General features: G+C 39.7%; 1 protein-coding gene across 1 annotated transcript in view; it reads left to right on the top strand.

Annotated features, from left to right (window-relative positions):
* kcnq1.2 (potassium voltage-gated channel, KQT-like subfamily, member 1.2) overlaps window positions 1–19,575 on the top strand; it is a 38,504-nt gene that overhangs the window by 12,235 nt on the left and 6,694 nt on the right. The window contains exons 2-10 of the mRNA XM_008294742.1: window positions 3,843–3,933; window positions 9,681–9,807; window positions 9,972–10,050; window positions 10,140–10,236; window positions 12,145–12,285; window positions 14,571–14,681; window positions 14,909–15,004; window positions 15,743–15,880; window positions 19,195–19,360. Of these exons, the coding sequence (XP_008292964.1) occupies window positions 3,843–3,933; window positions 9,681–9,807; window positions 9,972–10,050; window positions 10,140–10,236; window positions 12,145–12,285; window positions 14,571–14,681; window positions 14,909–15,004; window positions 15,743–15,880; window positions 19,195–19,360 (1,046 nt within the window). The remainder of the gene's footprint in view (window positions 1–3,842; window positions 3,934–9,680; window positions 9,808–9,971; window positions 10,051–10,139; window positions 10,237–12,144; window positions 12,286–14,570; window positions 14,682–14,908; window positions 15,005–15,742; window positions 15,881–19,194; window positions 19,361–19,575) is intronic.

Below are 19,575 nucleotides of genomic sequence, written 5' to 3' on the forward strand. Positions count from 1 at the left end.
CAGGTTATTTGGTGATTCTAAATTGTCCGTAGGTGTGAATGTGAGTGTGCTTGGTTGTCTGTCTCTAAGTGTGTGGCCCTGTGATAGACTGGTGACCTGTCCAGGTGTCCCCTGCCTTCGCCCTAAGTCGGCTGGGACAGACTCCAGCCCCCCCGCGACCCTAGTGAGGATTAAGCGGTGTATAGATAATGGATGGATGGAACCTTAATACACAGAGATGAGTTTTTAGAGGTTTAGTCAAGGACTGAAGAGGAACTTTCAATGCAGAACTGACTGCAGCCGAGTGCAGGATGCGTCTGACTGCTGGCACAATATGTGGACTCCCAGTGTCATTGCATTGTTATCCTTCCAAAACAGAACAAATGCCACAATCTTTTGTGCTGCAGGAAAACACACAAATTACATGATCTTATCAATGACCTACATGATGTGATATCTATATGACATCATATTTAAGCTTATCTTAATAAGATTCATCACAAGGGAGATGGGTTTTCAGTTGACTTGACCTGCCCTCATCTTAACCTGTCAATCTGTATGGTCTTTCCCTTCCCGAAACTCTGTTAATGCCGCAACCTGGAGGCCTGGCAACAACGCAACACAAATTGTTATTTCCGCTGGCCAGTCGCTGCAAACATCAGATTAATGATGCAATGTAATACACACCACAGTAGTTTTCAAAAGAGATTCCCTTTTCGTGGGCATAGTCTACATGTGTAGTCTTTTGATGAAGAATCTCTGGCAGATCTGGGGATTTCATAAAGAAAGTTTGATGAACAAGCTCCCTTAATCCGCAAAATTCAGAGATGGTAGGCATCACCATAAGATTTTTTGCCATGTAAACAACACAAAATAAACAAATAAGAGAGAGGAGGGGAGGTTGCTGCGGCAATTGCAGCAGAAAACGCTGGTATGCGGATCAGCAGAGTAATAAGTAGAGAGAGCTGTCAGATTACAGAGGTTGGCTCTGTACACGCTGTACTCTTTACAGAGCGAATGAAACCGCTACTAGTCTATAAGATGATGCAAGCGTGGCTGCCCAGTTTCCCTGCTTTGCTGAAGGGTTGTTTATTGCTGTTTATTTTATTTTTTAAAAACGCAAGTCAATTAAGTAAAATCCCCAAAACAGCACTGGAGTTTCATGATGCTAAAATAGCATGATGTCTTTTTTTGTTAATCGTGGCCTGTGATGCTTTAAAGCACACTAGTTATTTCTTGAAATCTAAACTTTAAAGCAATAAAACTGCCTTTACAGCTATGTGCTTATGACTGTTTTAGTAAAATAGACTTAAACGTCATCTGCGTGACCCACCCTCTTCCTATTGTACTTTACATGAGTACAGAATCTTTTGCTTTTAGTGGAAACATGCACTCTACACAGGCAAGGATTGGCTCAATGCCTAGTTTTTAGCCCTCATACACATCTCAAATCCTTCAGTCCCATATGTCGAGGACTCTATACCAAATTATATTGTGAAATCTCATTGGCCCCTCCAGGTGCCTTCCCAGCATCCCAAAATGTGACTGGCTGGTGCAGACAGTCACGCCAACATAAGGCATCTGTCCAACAATGTGGAGCAAACAGAAAACCAAACCTAAGTCACGGCCTCAGTGCCTTGGTCAGCCTGGACTGACTTCCTTATAGGTCCAGAAGTACATTTTGAATGTTGTACTTCAATAGTTTTACAGTTTTTGCTGTTTTAAACAGAACTAAAAGGGATCTAAGAGATGTGTATGTTTGTGCATGTGTGTGTGTGTGTTGGTGAGCAGCAATCCTCACAGAGTAAAATCACTGTCCCATCTGGCCAATGTGTTGTACGTTTAAGGGGAATCCTTCTTTAAGAGTCTTCCCATGCATCACCCAACTTTGCGTTAAGCCCATTCGACTACCTGATGTACTAAAGATGAGCAAGACCTTCACTTGACTTTCTTTAAATTCAACGGATCATGTGTATGTCCAATATATATATATATGTATGTATGTATAGCGGTATGGCTCACATGGTTGTGTGATTCAGTGATACGCAACTCTTTTAGTAAAAAAATAAAATAAAATACTGAATAAGATCTGCAGGGCCTCAGTGAATTGAGCAGTCTTTCTTTTTGGCTGCAGTATGTATAGTTTTTATATTCTACTACATGAATAATAATAAACAACAGAGACTTACGTAACCTTTCCAACATATGGCGTGTAATCCCGCTTGTAGTACACAGTATCATAATGCACCCACTGTGGTGTGTTTGATCGTGATGATGGTGCATGCAAACACTCGTAGTATGTCATGGAAAAGCACTTAAAAGATGTGTTTCAAGGATTATTTCTGGCATGGTGAAAATGCACACAACTGCTCTTAATCCTGTCGGGTCAGCAAAGACCAGGCAAAGCGTGTTATGAGCTCCATTTAGAATGTTGAATTAATAAATGAATGCATAGGTAGATGAACAGTGCAGACAATGGAAGTCTCTCAAGTGACATTTTTAAAGTTTCGATTCATTTTGAATATTTTTAGTGTGCTGAATCATCCACATGAAATGCATGAAATAATAATCTAATATATGGCAGGTTATTAGTGGTGTTTTTTTCAGGATCATTATTATTTTCATAGTAATTGTATTTTAAAAAACATCCGATGTATTTAGATTAATCAGGCCCATAATCAGCAGGATATTGGTGTTCTTTCTATTTCAGTTTATTTCCTCCTTTTCCATTTCTCCTTTGCTGTGTTTTTTTCTTTTGTCTGAAGAGATGAAACAAAATAAATTAGTTGCAAATATTTTTAATATCACTTAAAAATGTGAGTCAATTTCCAAAGAAAAAAGACCAAACTTTCTCTGTTTTTGCTTCTCCGTTGTGAAAAAAAAAAGTTCTTTTTCTTTCTTATCCATGACTATCCATGTAAACTGAATGTCTTTGGACAAAACAAGCAAAATTTTAGAACAATTATGTCAGCTTGGGCTCTGGAAAGATTCGGGGCAGAGCATTGTTCAGTTTTTCTGATAAAGAAAACAATGTGGGGTGAACTGATAATCAAAATAAAAATAGCTAGAGGCAGCTCTACCTCTCCTCACCCATTTGCTTTCCACCGTCACTTTAATCCCATCTTTCCACCATCCGTCTCTCTCATGCCTTTTCTTCTCCCTCTACCCTCGTTTAGGTGTGCTGCTCGTGGATGTTCTGCTCTCGAGGCAATGTTTGTAGACGATGTATGTGCACCGACAGATGGACAGTCTTGTCGGAATGTTGCTAGGAGACGTGGAAACATCCTGTCAGCTGTTAATACAAGCAGATTGATGACGAAAAGAAAAACAGAGACAAAGTACCCTAAACTTTGTTGAACTGCTGGCTACCAAAGGGCTTAGTTTGTTTTTGTTTTGTTTTGTGGCAAATATTATCATTGCATTTTAGTATACATCCCTTTATATCAAGGCGAGTAAATCATTGGTAAAGCAGAAAAATGTATCTCACAAAAAGAGAGTTTCAGATCTTTCATAAACGCTTCCATTCATCAACTAAACTCAATGAGAGAATGAGCACACATGCCCATTCAGCAACTAAATTCTGAATATGCAACAATATTGCAGGACAAAAATACTCAATATTTTTACTTTATTTAATTAACAAATAGTTAACTAATAGATTATTGTGAGCTCAGTTTTTCTGTCATTTCTGCTTTGTAATTGTTTAGTAAGTTTTGTGTTTCAGTGCTGTGCAAGCAAATGCAACAAAGTGATTAATTAGTATCAGCTTATTTGTTTTTTTTGTTCATTTTTACTGCAGGAACAGTAAGTGATTTATGATGAGTGGTGATGATTGACTGGATGCACTGTGCTTCTCTCTGCAGCTTCCTCATGGTCCTGGTGTGTCTAATCTTCAGTGTCCTGTCCACTATAGAACAATATGCAGAATTTGCCACTGGAACCCTCTTCTGGATGGTGAGTAGTTTTACTCGATTGGTACACCTGAAACTCTAGTCCATCCATCCATCCATCCATCCATCCATCCATCCATCCATCCATCCATCCATCCATCCATCCATCCATCCATCCATCCATTACTAAACATTCATCCATCCATTATCTATACACTGCATAATCCGCACTAGGGTTGCGGGGGGCTGGAGTCTATCCCAGCTGACTTAGGGTGAAGGCAGGGGACACCCTGGACAGGTCACCAGTCTATCGCAGGGCTACACTTAGAGACAGACAACCAAGCACACTCACATTCACACCTTCGGACAATTTAGAATCACCAATTAACCTCAACATGTTTTTTTGAACTTGTGGGCGGAAGCCAGAGAACCCGGAGAGAACCCACACTGCGGGGAGAACATGCAAACTCCACACAGAAAGATCCCAGTACCCCCACCGAGACGCGAACCAGCAACCTTCTTGCTGCAAGGCTACCAACTGCGCCACCTTGCAGCCCTGAAACGCTAGTTCAAATCGTAGTTCATATTTATATATATCGCTCATGTATTGTAGGCACAGTACACGGTTGCATAAATTAAAGATAAAGATAAAGATAATTTTATTGATCCCACAGTGGGGAAAGTTCACTGGTACAACAGCTCCAAAAAATGTGTACAGTCAGTGCAAGAATAATTGGGAACACCCAGTGCAAATTTTAGGAAATAAACAAAAACAGAAACAGAAAACAGAAAAACAGAAAACACACAGTGCAAAAATTGCAAGAGAAAAAAAACCCCAAAACATTATATACAGAAGATGTTTTTTGTTTGTTTGTTTTTTAAAGAAGACTATACACACAAAGATGAGGTAGTAAATTCAAAATGAACATAGTACTAAATCATATTTACAGATCAATCAGTTCCAACTGAAAAGCCCTGCACATACACGTGTTTGCGTCTATCCTGGTTAAATACACATCTCTTCAGGCCGACGTTTGGTGGAGTTATGTCAAAATTATGTGAGGTGATCAATACTTGTGCATCAATAGAAATTGTTTTTTTCTAATAAAAAAAAAACTTCTCTCAATTTATTGGTTGCAAAAAAACAAATGCGAAGTATAGTAATGCGAAGTCCTGTGTATGAGGCTGTGCTCTGGGATTCTTCCATCTTTCTAAACTGACCTAATAATGAAGTGATCAAGTAGATGATAAAAAGAATCACTGGTTTCATGAAGGGCTCATTCCATCTCAAGTCATCAGATTTTTAGAAAAATTTGTGCTCGACCATGTGTGATTTTTTTGTTAAAGATATTTGTGAAATTTTAGCCCTTATACATCAACAATGTTCTGAGATGCAATTGTGTAAGAACAAAAATACCCATTGATCTACTTTCAGGACATCTTTTTATGCACTGAATTTTCAGGCTGTGTTTGAACGACAAAATCTCAGGAGCTATTAAAGATTAAAGCTTAAAATGTTACTGTTATTGATCATCATGTCATTGATTCTGAATCTGCAATATTGGACAAGTAAAACAAAGTTTCTGACTATTGTTAAGTTGAAATATATATATATATATATATATATATATATATATATATATATTTTAAACAATGAAGCCATTATGAAAAGTGCCACCTTTGAGCGCACATTAACAAAAAAAAAGTAGATAATTCAGAAGTTCACTGGGAATAGTTTCTGAACCATACATAGTTGCATGTCACAACAATACAAACCCAAACATGTAGAATACTTTAAATATGAAATATTTAGTCACAAAAATGAAAGTCACTTTCATTGAACTTCAATAACTGATTGAGCAGATGTGACAGCTCAGCCATAATCCCTGTTACACTGAGATCATGGGTTTAGAGGTGGTTCCTTGACAAATATCAAAAGTGTTTTTTTTATTACATCGATTTTCTTTGAGAGACAGAGCAAACGATGAGTGGTGTGAAACACGTATAGCCGCTCTGCAGTACCCTCTGTTGTCCACATGATGGTAATATAAGATCTTGGCTGGGAGGGATTCTAACCGCCATCTTACAGCTCAGTGTAAAGATATTACAAATCTCAAAAAAAGACTAATCACTTTCACTTATTGCACATACCATTACGCACACTTATCAGCCTGCGTTGCATTCAACCACGTGTCCCTTTTTCAGGCTATCTTGATGACACTTGTTGAATCATTTGGCTCCGCACAGACTGTACCTGTTGATGCTTGCTGGAAGATTGACTTTTTCAGAGCTTATTAGGCTGTTAAGGCTGCTAAGTGATGCAATAAATCGAGGGCTTACAACTGGTAGAGAAAATTATGGCTGCTGTTTGGAAACTCTACAAAGAGCTTGCATCATCTGTCTCCTGCCAGGACACTGTGAATATAAATACACACGCAGCTACTGCACACCATTGACACAAATACTTACACAAAAGGCTGCACAAACACACACTGACAAAAACTCTCTCACGTACCACCTCCTGAGTCCCATGGCAGTCTGAGGACAGACTGGACACTGTGTTCCCTAAACTTTTGCCCGGTGCCCTTAGAAGACCTGCTAATATATCACAGTTATTTATTTAGTTATACTAAGAAAGAGCCAAATTCTTTTAAACATTATCTCTAACTCAGTCTTTCCTTTTCTTTATCCACCTCGCACCGTTTTTTCTCTGTTGCTTGATTACAAAAAACACCAGTAGTCAGCCCCAGAAGGACATAGAGAAAATAAATGTCCACAGAAAGGACTATTTGTCTTTTCGTCATTGTTGAACCCAGTTTATTTGTACACCTGGCTGTGTGTTTGTGCATGCATATGTGTATAAATAATGTTTCTGTGTTAATAGTGAAATAAGATAATGCCTTATCTTTTGCGTGCGTGCTGGTGCGCACATCCCAGTTTGTGTGAGTGTGTTTGAGGGGAGGTGGAGCTCTGCAAGTGGTGTCACAGTGGCGTGTACTGGTGGTAGTAGCTATACTTAGAAAGTTCAGGGTCAGCTAACATCCGTGAATCACAAGCTGCTTGTTTTGGATGGCAGAGGGGACATTAGTCCTTGAGGATATTTGGCCTTCAGGGCAGCTGCCAAAGTAAAGCCAGCCAGGCTGGGCAGGAGGCACAGAAGCACGCACGCACACACACACACACACACACACACACACACACAGTCACACACACAGTCACAGACATGTCACATGGATCTTCTCAGGTCTTGTATATTGCTAACAATATTTCAACATGTAGGGTTGTGCAGCTGTATTCCATCAGTTCACTCTGTGCGTTACCTTTTACTTCACTTCACTGGCCATCTCGGTTATTTGATGACAGTGTGAAAAATGTTAATATTAAAGCAAATATCAGGTAGATTTTACCTCATTTAAATACAGTAAAACAGTTACATTTTACAGTCACATATTGTAAAAGAATGGATTTTTATTTATTTTTTTTAACAGTCAACATATAAATGAATGTTTTACTCTATGATTTTACCAGTAATTCAATAAAACAAGGAACATCTATAAAACAATAACAAACTGTATTTAAAAAGTTACATTTAACAACTGTAGAAAAATGTATTTTTTCTTCAAGTGCATCCACCAAACACTTCGGATAACCTGACAGCTACTGACTGAATTGCTACAAAACTTGATTTCTGTAGTTTTTCAGATTACATCTAGTGATAACAGTGACCTTTCTTTACCTGCATGGTCAGACAGGGATGAATCATAATGCTTTTGGAGACACCTCGATCTTTTCTGAAACATCTTCAGACAATTGGAAATTGAAATCTGATGGGCGCATTGGTAGAAATGAGAAAGTGGGTTTATGGAAAATACAAGATTAACTTTGAGTGACGCGAAGCATGTGAAATTTTAATTGGATTGACCTTATCGGGAACACAAAATCATGAACAAAGCTATCACTTTGGGTTGTCTAACATCCGTGAGTTGCAAAAGCTTCATAAAGTTCGTCTAAATTTAGGCATAATGACTGTAACGCGCGCCCTCCTTTGTAGTGGAGCACAAAGATAAAGCAATCTAATCACATTTTCATCTGATACCGTAATACAGCTCTATGAATGCGCTTGACGAGATTATCGCTGCACAAACGGGCAGCTGTTTTCAGTAAACATGTAGTTGCCAGTTTCGTATACGCATACAAAAACACCCCAACATCTGGGTGACCCATTTTACGGAATTACTCCGACTAATCTTTTCAAATTCCCCAAATTCATGCAGCCCTTTGACTTTCAGATTTTACCCAGCTGTCATAATAACTAAGCTCAATAAATTAGTATTCTGTGATTGGTGCCCATGTTTTGATCGGACTCTGTGGCAATGTCAGTGAAAGCCATTTGTTAGTTCAGTTTGCTGGAAAACGTACAGTAAATTCACAAGAACCCTATTAAGCCCTAAGGTGTGAGATGCAACTCTAAAAAGTTCACAAACAGATTACAAAGCAGCACTTGTGCAGATATAACCTCAACTGTCCTCCACAAACAATAAGGCTGCAGCCAGTTGGTCAAGTTCAACTGTGATGGATGTCGTACTGTAGGCAGCGTGGTGCCAGACATCTGAATGCCAGCCCACGTCTCCGATTTGTTTGGCTTCACCGAGTGAATGCAGTGAAACCAAATGGTAATTCAGTCTGATTATCAGGCTATGTTATAGAGATTTGCTCAACCATTTCTGGCCGTCTCTGTCAATTCTGCCTCTTTATCTTCCTCGCTCTTTTGTCTTTAACTCGGTGACAGAAAATGAGCAATTCACACTGATGAATGAGGGGTGTAGGAATCCCAGGCCGGGCGACTGAAGCGCAAAATCTAAAGCTGTAAACATAGTTAATTAATGATAATGGGCAAACAGAAAATTTAGAGCAAGAACAAAAAAAAATCTCTTTTCGCTTATACTAGAGTGACACTTTTTTTTTTTTTTTCTTCCCTCAGCCAGAATAGTGTCTGCGTGTGATTGACAGGTCATTGTTTTGAGGCCTGTGTTATTGCAGCAGGGCTCATGGTATTAAGTTTCATACAAGGGGCGGTCAGGGAGCAGCCAGTTCAAGCAACTGAACTCAGCGAGATGGCCACCCACATGGCCTTAGGTATTACCAGACAGTATGGTGGCTAAATATTATAGATACACGGTGGCCGGGAAAATGATCTCGGTCAGACAGAGTTAATGAATTTATGGAGCCACGCTTGCATGCACACAATAGAAAAACAAATGCACAATGTCACAGAGGGAATTTAAAAGCACCCGCCTCAACGGATAGGCAGGTGCACATAATTGCAACAACAGAAAAAAAAAAAAAAATCAATGAAGTGTGACAGAAACATTCATATGTTTATAACACACCCAATTATTCTGCCTTGTTACCAGTTAGGAAACAGTGTTCTGACGTTTTTTCCTGTGGCTTCAATCACTTAGTCATTGACCCTGTCTCAATATGAGCTGTCATCAGCCATGTTATCAACATCCATCTTTCCTCGTGGATGACTGGGTGGTCGCGGTGCTACGAGACCACCTCAGTGTCTCCCTTTTTTTCTGTCTCACACACCTGTCACTACCCACTCATGTGATATTGTAAATCCTGCTGATTGATCATAATGGCCTTAATGCTTTTAAATTAGTGTCAGTGCATGGCGCTGTGTTCTCTTAGAAATGATGCCTTATCTACTTCCACATCCTCTCGTTCCTGTATATGTTTTGCAATTACTGTCTCTGTACTGATAGTTTAATGTAACCTTTCACTGCGTGTTTGCATTGTGCTCCACAGGAGATTGTGCTGGTGCTGTTCTTTGGCACAGAGTATGTGGTCCGGCTGTGGTCGGCAGGCTGTCGAAGCAAATATGCAGGCATCAAAGGACGCCTCCGCTTTATCAGGAAGCCCATATCAATCATAGGTGCACCTGGAATTTTCCTTTGTTCTCATTTAATACAACGGATGTCCTAAAGTGTTTTTGTAGATCAACAACTTAGATCGTGCAAAGCTTTATTATGGTACAACATTTAATTGAAACTGAACTAACTAAAACCCTTGTTTGATTTCTATTTCTTGTTCCAACAGATCTGATAGTGGTCATTGCCTCCATCATTGTGCTCGGTGTGGGCTCAAATGGCCAAGTGTTTGCCACGTCAGCCATCAGGTAGAGCAAGGACTTTCTTCTGCATTTTAATATTTACTCATAGCAGGAGTGAGATCAGAAGATAATGGGGTGTTGTTGTTGTGTCACAGGGGCATCCGTTTCCTCCAAATCCTGCGCATGCTGCATGTGGATCGACAGGGAGGAACGTGGAGGCTCCTGGGATCTGTGGTCTTCATCCATCGACAGGTATATTAACAGTATCCAGGCTGATTAAGGGTTGTGATGTATCACCTGAAACTTGATAAAATTTCAGCTCTGGACTGTCAATCTGTCTGTATGTTTATATGATTTCTTTTAAGGATTATTTTTTTTATCACATGTCAGACAGACTGAAGGTGTAATATACCCTCAGTTGGCTGCAGTTTCTTCTGTAGGGTGAATGCACCGTTGCTGAAGCAGTACAACGGACAAACGAGGTGCTATTATCCTCACAACATTTACGGCTTATTTCAACAAATCAAATGTGCCCGAACAAAAAAAAAAAAAAAAAATCTACAGCAGATGTGGCTTTATAAGGAGAAGAAAAGAAGTAGACAAGGTTGGCCCCCACAATTTTTTTTTTTCATTGTTTTCTGGTACACTTGTTTTCGTTCTTTCTCGGGCCGATACACATTGAAGTCAGAGGATGTAATGTTCTCTTCTTAATCCCTGAAGTACACCATGTTCTTTGGTTGTAGTCAAACCTGCCGTTCATATCTCTTTGATACATGAGAAGAACAGGACTTATTAGCGAGGATTGCGTGTGGAGGGTCACAAAAATACGCGCAAGACGAATCCAATTTGAGCCTAATATGATTTGTTGCCATCTCCCTGTTGTCAGATGACCACTTTATGAAATGATATGCTCTGCTTAGTGGAAATACAATGTATTGTCAATAAGCTGATGGAATATACTAAGCATGTTAGGATGTTTGTTAAGAATGCCATTTGTTTTTCCATGAACAATTTGGCTTCATTTAATAGTGTATACATTTGCAAATCAATTAAGCCTCTGAAATGCTTTGTCTTTACATATTTGCTGCACTTTGCCTATAAAACAGTAAAAAAAAAAAGAAAGTTACACCTTGTTTTCGCAGTTTTTATAAATGTAGAGGAATCCCTTAAACAGCGCTCTGTGTCTTACTTTTGTATTCACACAGTGACAATTTATGTCATTGCACATTATAAGGGTCGATCCTTTAAAACATCAATACTTAACACATTGTTTATCATTCATGGTACTACTTTAGCACCTAATGAAATACAAAGGTGACTCGCGGGTGAAAATGCGACCCTAATAACTGGTCGTAGGCTTAGAGTTAACAGGAGTGTGTGCTGTTTATTACAACAAGCCCATACAAATGAAGACCATTGTAGTTGAGCATAATAACCACCTCTCTGTTTGTCCTCTTTGTAAAGCAGAAGATCTCAACAGTGTGATATTTCATACACAGGTTTTTATTTATTGAGCAAAGCCTGAGAGCATTCAAGCCTAACTTGTGCAAAAATACCCCAATGACTGAAGCATAGAGAGACTAAAAGCTGGTCTCTTCATGGTAAAAGCAAAACATTTATTTGGGGATAAACTGGCCTGACATGTCTCAGTAGGAGGAAGGCTGGCTTCAGTCAACAGCAGCTCACTGGATGAAACTCACAGGTCATTTCAAACATTCATGTTGTTTGAATAACGCTGATTTGTCCGTCAACAGCATGGCTCTCTAACACAGAGAACATTCAAAGACTTGGGTATATTGTCAGAATACAATTTGTGGGATGATCTTTAAAAGCATTTTTTTTAAAAAATACCGAATTTAGCTTTGGCAGTCATCTGTGTCTCCAACAGTAACTGCAGGAATAAACTGCAGCGAGGCACAATCGGCACTGAAAGACATGAGGGTTGCTAGTGGGTCTGCTGTAGCAGCCAAGCTGTGACTTGAAGGGAAATTGTTGGATTAAATCTTTTGTAGCTGTGGTTGTCGTCACTAAAGCTTTGTCAGAGAGCAATAGAATCGTACAGTTTTGTTATTGAATGAACCAATGGTCAGTTCATGTTGTTCATTTGCCTTTTATGCAATGTTTTCATACTTTGGTCTTTGTTTGACTTGCATTTTTCAGGAGCTGATCACCACCTTATACATCGGCTTTCTGGGCCTGATCTTTTCCTCCTACTTTGTCTACTTGGCGGAAAAGGATGCTGTTGATGAGGAGGGCAAGACGGGCTTCTCCAGCTACGCTGATGCCCTGTGGTGGGGTGTGGTAAGCTGGCTACACAGATAAATAAGTAGTCAAAGAAAGTCCCTTACTGAAGTTTTTCAACCATCTTTTTAAGTATGTATGAGTAAATTTTTCAACTGTTGTTTTATGCAATGCATATATTACTGGGGTCTTTGAATGCTATTTGAATATTGAAACGTAGCTTGAAAGACTACATCACATCAAAAAAGATTCCTTTCTCTGTGGAGCTGTAAGAAATTATCTGTACAATGCACCCTCGAGTGGAGTCTTAACTAGAAAAATGGAGATGGCTGGCCACCCTGGTTAGACCAATTATCATCGGTTCTTCCTGTAGCATGCATGTGTTGCTGCAACACTTAACACAGAGGCAAAGTGTGTTGACGTTTTCCGTGCATAGAGCTGGTTTTCGCCTATTTCCCTCCGTGCGGCGTCTCGAGTTTCCAGAGCAGTTAATTAAACATTTGAATTGAAAGCGCAGAGTAATGAGAAACCTATGGCAGCCTTGTGCGGGGGATCAGCGTGCCACAAAGAGACGGTAATAAACCATTCACCTCTGGGATCTTTGGCTCAAAGAACTTTTAGAGCACCAATATAAAGTGTCAGTTCCCTTAATTAAAACTTTAATTGTGGGATTACTACTTTTATGTAACAAGGGTTAGAGGGGTCACATTGCTCCTCGCCGCTCTATGGAAGCTGTTATTTGTGTTGCTCCGGTCACAATGCAGAGAAAAGAATCGCACTTGGGGATTTGCACCTTTTTGTTTTTCTGACACTGTAAACTTGAGAGTCATAATATGTGTTCACAATACGTTTGGTGAGTTTAGTGTGTGTGCGCTTGCTGAAATGGGACTGCGCTGATTGGAGTGTGTTAAGCTCTCCCGCTGCGTATTCCTTCTCTTGGCACGACTTCCACTTCTGGATGTGCAGGTGCGTGGCACAGCTGGAGGGCAAGCCAGTGCCATGATTCATATCCCCTCCTCTCTCTAGCCTTCCCTCACCTCCTCTGCTCTTTGTCTTTTTCTAATTGTTGCTGGTTAAATAAGCTGATTTTAACATCAATCAGGATATAATGTAATAAATGGCTAAATTTTCATTTTGTCGTAATAGTGCTACAGTTTGATTTGGGTCATTGGGTCACCTTCATTTATATAAATATGCATATATATATATGTGTATGTATATGTACAGATATTCACATACATACACATTCAAAGACCAGGTCTGTGACCTTTGTATAGACATAAAGAGGTTTTTGCCCACACTCTACAGTCTGAATGAGAGGGGTGTTTTTTGAGTAGACCATTCCACTCTGATGGTCAGGAGGACATTGTTTAGTCATCGGATTTGTGGATGAGGGATTAAACCCACACCACCACCTCCCCACCCACCCCCAGCGTACACCCACCCGGCTTTCCCGCCTCTGCTCCTTCTTTTTTTTTACTCCCAAAGCTCTTTAAAGTATCTCACCTTACATCAGCCGCTTTGTGTTAGTGCACAGCAGAGGCTCACGCGGCGATGCCCCGTAGACACCCACAGTAAGCCAAGTGTGCTCTGAATGTGTCAGAATTGGCTCGGCTTTCAGAGTGGGTGTACATGCAAATGCAAGAGGTATTTGTTTTCCCTCCTCACCCTAGCAAATTCCTACACTCACGGAGGATTAGCGGTTGGGAATCTTATTCCCCTTTGAGGTGCAAGAGCCTCAAATGCCCCAGCCATCACTGACAGTTGTGAAGCAGATCCAGAATGGCTGATGAACTTTTTCTTTTATGGTCTAACTCCTGTTATAGACTGCGGTGGTGAAGCTTTAGGAGCTCTGAATTGGCTGACATGTTCATAACGAGCAGCTCATTTAGCACGAGACGGAATTTGTTATCTCTATGAATACAGGTTTATTTAAGACAAAATTGTAATGTAATGTTTGATAAGCAAGATGAAAATTTTACATTTAAAATATGCTGTATTTGCATTGGTAAGTTCATCTCAGGTAAAGGACAGTCAATCAATCAATCAATCAATCAATCAATCAATCAATCAATCAATCAATCAATCAATCAATCAATCAATCAATCAATCAATCAGACTAAAGCATAAAGCACTAAAGCAATGGAAAAGCCAAAAGAAAAGGCAACATCTGGTTACCATTCTTATTCTGCTATTGATTTTGCAGTGCAGCCCTATGTGTCCCGACCTTTTTCTTTGCATCAGGCTAGCAGGGAAGGCCAAGCAGGATTTGGATGCATGTCTATACTGTGCTCATGATCATTTTATTTGATGTGAGAGGAGCTTCATCTAATCTTTGTCTCTAGGTGACAGTCACCACAATCGGCTATGGAGACAAAATTCCTCAAACGTGGATAGGCAAGGCCATCGCTTCCTGCTTCAGTGTCTTTGCCATCTCCTTCTTCGCTCTACCTGCTGTAAGTACAGTTTTAATCTAAATCATATGAAGTTCATGAGCAGAAAGGAAATACTTAATTTTATTTTATTTTTTTTATAACTTGTCACAATACGTTTGGCTCCTGCTGTGCAGTATTCATTTAGAAATTTCTTTCTAAGATGCACTGTCTTTGCCTTTATCACCTACTGGGATCACTAGTGTGTTCAGATATCGACACTAACAGTTAATATGTTCCTTCTCAATCAGGGTATCCTGGGCTCAGGGTTTGCCCTAAAAGTTCAACAGAAGCAGAGACAGAAACACTTTAACAGACAAATCCCTGCTGCAGCTTCGCTCATCCAGGTACTTTTTTTTTCACCATTAATGGGGTTAAAACTGTGTTTTTAAACATGTAAAGGAATAGACAGGCAGATTCTGGTTGGGCTTCTTTTACAATTTTGAATTTAATCCATTTTTTTTATATGCTATGTAACAAATAAAATTCGAAGGCTCCATGAATAATAGGATAATAATATGTCAAAGCATGCACATGGATTAAAACACATAAAAAGGCAGGTGGGACGCAGTAAATGATTTAACAGTAGACGAATGTCCCCTGTGGCGCATCGGAATGCACTGGTAGCACTTTATGCCGCCTTTTGTCAGAAGAAGTTAAACATTTGGGGAAATGGAGATGCTTGGGTTAACCTTATGTTGGTATAAAGTGGAATCAGGGGGGCTTGTGTCTGAGTAGTTTATTAGTATCGGTGCAGCCCTGATACCTCAGTTTGGTCTTAGACTGTTCAGACATAAAGACAACCTAAATGTGTGCAGAACACTAACATATGAATGTAAATTTTATAAGTTTTAAAAGTTTTTTCTTTGTCTTTAATGCTGTAAAAAAAAATTAAAAAAAAACCCCAGTATGGATAAAAAATTCATAATTACACTATAAAGAAAGATGTGATTTCTGACACGGCACTGGCATGGACCTATGGAGGGTTTTAAATCCTTATTGGGGGATTTAAAATGATATTTCAGGTAACAGAATTTTTCCAACTGCTAATGTTTATGCTGTTTGATATAACCTCTGTTTCTCAGACACTCTGGAGGTGCTATGCAGCAGAAAAACCAAACGGCTGTGCTGTTACATGGAAAATGTATGTCCTAACTCCAGAGGCCGTCGCCGCAGCGCAATCTGGCAACGGCAGTCCCACCATCAGGAAACTCAACATATCGGTAATTATCTAGTTTGTCTTGAATTTTAGAGCCAAGAGTATAAAATCGCTTTGTAGAGTTTTGAAGTTGTCATAGATTTACTTTTCTCAAAGGGCACATTAAATGTTTCCTCAGCAAAATATGAAGTATGTCTGTGCGGGTTAAGGCACCGGCCTCGGGATGTCCTGCAATGAATAACTTCGTTTTATGGTCTCTCTCTTTCTTATCCGCTGTTTAGTTTCTTTTTCCTTTGATCTATTCAATCTAGATTAAAACCTCACCCCGAAAAAAACTTTTTTTTTTTGCATTTAGTGGTTATATTTATGTCATATGCTAATTTCTCGTTGCATATTTCATTTTAAAAATATCAACAACATTTTCAGTATTTTACATAAATGGAAAAACAACCGCAATTTGAAATCAATGCTTGAACTTGAGGTGTTGAACGTCAAGAACTCTCCTTATTAAGCGTTTTGTTGGGAAAAGCCGTTGGACTGGGACACTTCAGGACACATTTGCATACGTGTGGCCCACGCCGTATTGTCTCCTTGTGCAGTTCACCTTTCGCAACAATATTAGCTATATTGCGTCTGGGCCATTCAGAATAAAAGGGCAAGTTAAGTTCCCACAAACATACACACACACGCGGAAGGACACAATGCACACAAAACACAAATACACACACACACACACACACACACACACACACACAACAGCCCCTCCTCCCTCCGAGGCCTGACTCCACCAGGATGACTCGAGGCCTTTGTCTCTGCCGGACAAAGACTCAGTCAGTTGAGATGATGTCACCACCGCCTTTCTCATGGGAGTAAACCTTTGTCTAGTAGAACAACAACAAAAAAATCTTTGTGTAGCATTGAACCCACATGTATTTGGGAGAATGAAGGCTGCTTCCGCTCTTTTCTGTTTCAGCATGTGACTTTCTCCTCTGTCTTTCCTCCCTCTCCCCCGTCTGTCTTTCAAGATTCCTCTCCTGTTTCGTCTCAGACTTTATTTCACTCTTTTCTTTTTCTTCTTTGCTCTTCCTGTCTCCTCTCTATTTTTTTCTATATTTTCCCCCGTCTTCTTTCTTATTCTTAGCTCTCCATCTCCTCTGTATATTTAACACCATCAATGTCTGCTTTTTATGTTCCTATTTCCTAAGCTCAGTATATGATACTGTTTCTGCTCATCCTTCCATATTCTTTCTCTCTTTTAGTCCTACCACAACCACCACTGCCTCCCTCTCTCCCTCTCTCCCTCTCCCCCTCTCCCCCTCTCTCCTAATGACTCATTCAAACATTGGGTATTTGAGTTGAACTGCTGGCCACTTGTCAAATGCCAAAGTCTGATCCACTGAGTCCAAATAATTGAGTTTCTATAAAGGCCACATCCATGACGTTGGTGTGGGTCAGTTGGTCTAAGCATTGGACTGGATGCACTGTTTAGGTTCTCAGAAACTCACTGACTCACACAGCTATGAGCTCACTGAGATTAAACAGCTACCGCTTATGTCACCAGCACCCAAGCAAAGAATTGGGCAAGATGTATAACAACAGTGTGAAATACAAAGGTACTAAATAAAAATAATGCGTTTTGGTATTTCAGTGTTTTTGGCATCGCATTGCTTTTTAACAGTTTGCTGAAATGGCTGGATAGGTTGATTCATTGTGCAAAGATGCAAAATAATGATACTAAATGCTATTGTTACGATTTAAATTTATAATAAGCTATGATTGTTCACTGGAGTTTGATTGATTTTTAGTGAAATCAATTGTAACCCCCTATGAAGAGAGACGAAGAGAGCTTTTTAGGTCACAAAAACCACTTGCCACAAAGCTTCTATACAAATAATTTTATTTTCATATATATTTGTTAAAATCTAGGTCACTTTGTAAATAAATAAAACTGTGCTTGAGCCAAACTTGTGAGAAAGAAGTTATGTACGCCAGGGCCACCACCATGTTGTCACTCTACCTGCAAGGTGAGGTGACGTATTTACAGTCGCACAGTTACAGTTTGCAGCTACACAAGCGGCTACTGGCGTGTGCAGTGTCACCTGCGTACTTGGTAAAGATAGAATAGTGCTGACTGCCAACGTCTGTGCATAACTCTGGCTCCGCAGACAATGAAACAAACTTTTTTTTTATGTGACTGCAGTTGTTGAGATTAAATCTCTGGCAGTTTTTTTTTGTTTGTTTGTTTGATGCCGGTGTGGCAAGCAGTAGTTTAGACAACAGAGAAAGTCATATTTGAAGCCACTATGGTGAAGGTAGCACGGGAAAGTGAGTCAGCCTCGACCAAAGTGAGCAGTTTTGTGGCTTCTAAACCGCACCTCTGCTCTTAGTTCTGTTTGGTTCATCACACAACAACGTGGGGTTTACAGCCGAATGTGATGTGACTTCTGAGTCTGTGGTCAAAAATAAAAAAAATGGTTGATTGCCCCAAGTTTGGTAGTTCATAAACCTCTTGGTAGGACTGAGCTATTCAGGGAAAATATCTAGTTATAATTTGTCTGATAATAAGATAATAATATAATAAGATTGTGATTTGATTATATGATGTGATTTTTTAGTAAGTCAAGTTTCACTGTCTAATAGATTAAAAATGTGATGGAGCATTACTACATGAGAAACTGTCAAAAAGTACAAGTGCCACACGAGGAGGACGGCATGAATTTGTAAAACCACTGGCATGGCAGTTTGCACCCAGTGTGCTGCAAAATACATGAGATCTGACCGTTAAATAACAAGACTAGGTTGAAGTCAGTTGACCCACAGCATGCATATCTGAACCACAAAATATACAGTGTTCAATAGGCAAGCATTAATAACCCCAAAAGTGTCAGTCTCCTTCAATTAAATAACATCCAATAATAGCATTAGTCTCGCCTCGTATATCCTAAACCGCAGCCTTTGTGATTTGCTAATTGCATTGTTTCAAATTGGAATTTCATGTAAAAAAATTAGTCAGTGGTCCAACCGTACCTCCTGGTTTTGTCCACAAGTGAGGTTGTGATGGATCAAGAGATTCAAAGACTGATTTAGTGCAGTGTGTGCAGTGATGTAGATGTTGTTAAACAGTAAGGAGAGAAAGTGAAAGCACTAATGCTCCCCTTTTGACAGTGTCACCATTATGCAAGGACTGTTTGCCCCACTTTGTTTTCTTCAGTTTTTTCTGTTGCTGTATTTCAGAAATAATTGTTAATTCTATTGATTATTTTCAATAATTCAAGACTCTTTTAACAACACTGTTAATTATAAGTACAGTTTTACATCAAGACAGTGTGGACACATTTCTTGTTTATTAACTGGCTTGACTTTTCTTCTGCCTTTCAGAAAAAGGGGACCAAGAGAAGGCTGAAGCCCAGAGGAAACGGTGCTATGGGCGTGTCCTCGGAGAGAGCCGTATCCATCCCTCAGATAACATACGATCACATCGATGACTCTGTGGAGAAGAAAGATGTCTCATTTTTCCTCGAAGAGCCTCGGGCGACTGTTGAAGGTAACACGGCGGAGAGGCTGCCTGTCTCGTGTAACTGCACCGCGCAGTGACAGTTACACACTCGTATCAAGTAGATATCAAAGGTTTTTGTCAGTCACTACTTTTCTATCATACCCAGTGTGAGCCCAACACACTCTGACACATGTTTTTCAAACAAAGCCAACTAACCTCTATAAACTGCCTCTCTTTCAACAAATCACTCCCAGACTAGTCAA

The sequence above is a fragment of the Stegastes partitus genome, unplaced genomic scaffold (genome assembly GCF_000690725.1).
Source record: "Stegastes partitus isolate 25-593 unplaced genomic scaffold, Stegastes_partitus-1.0.2 Scaffold989, whole genome shotgun sequence".
Lineage (NCBI taxonomy): Eukaryota > Metazoa > Chordata > Actinopteri > Pomacentridae > Stegastes > Stegastes partitus.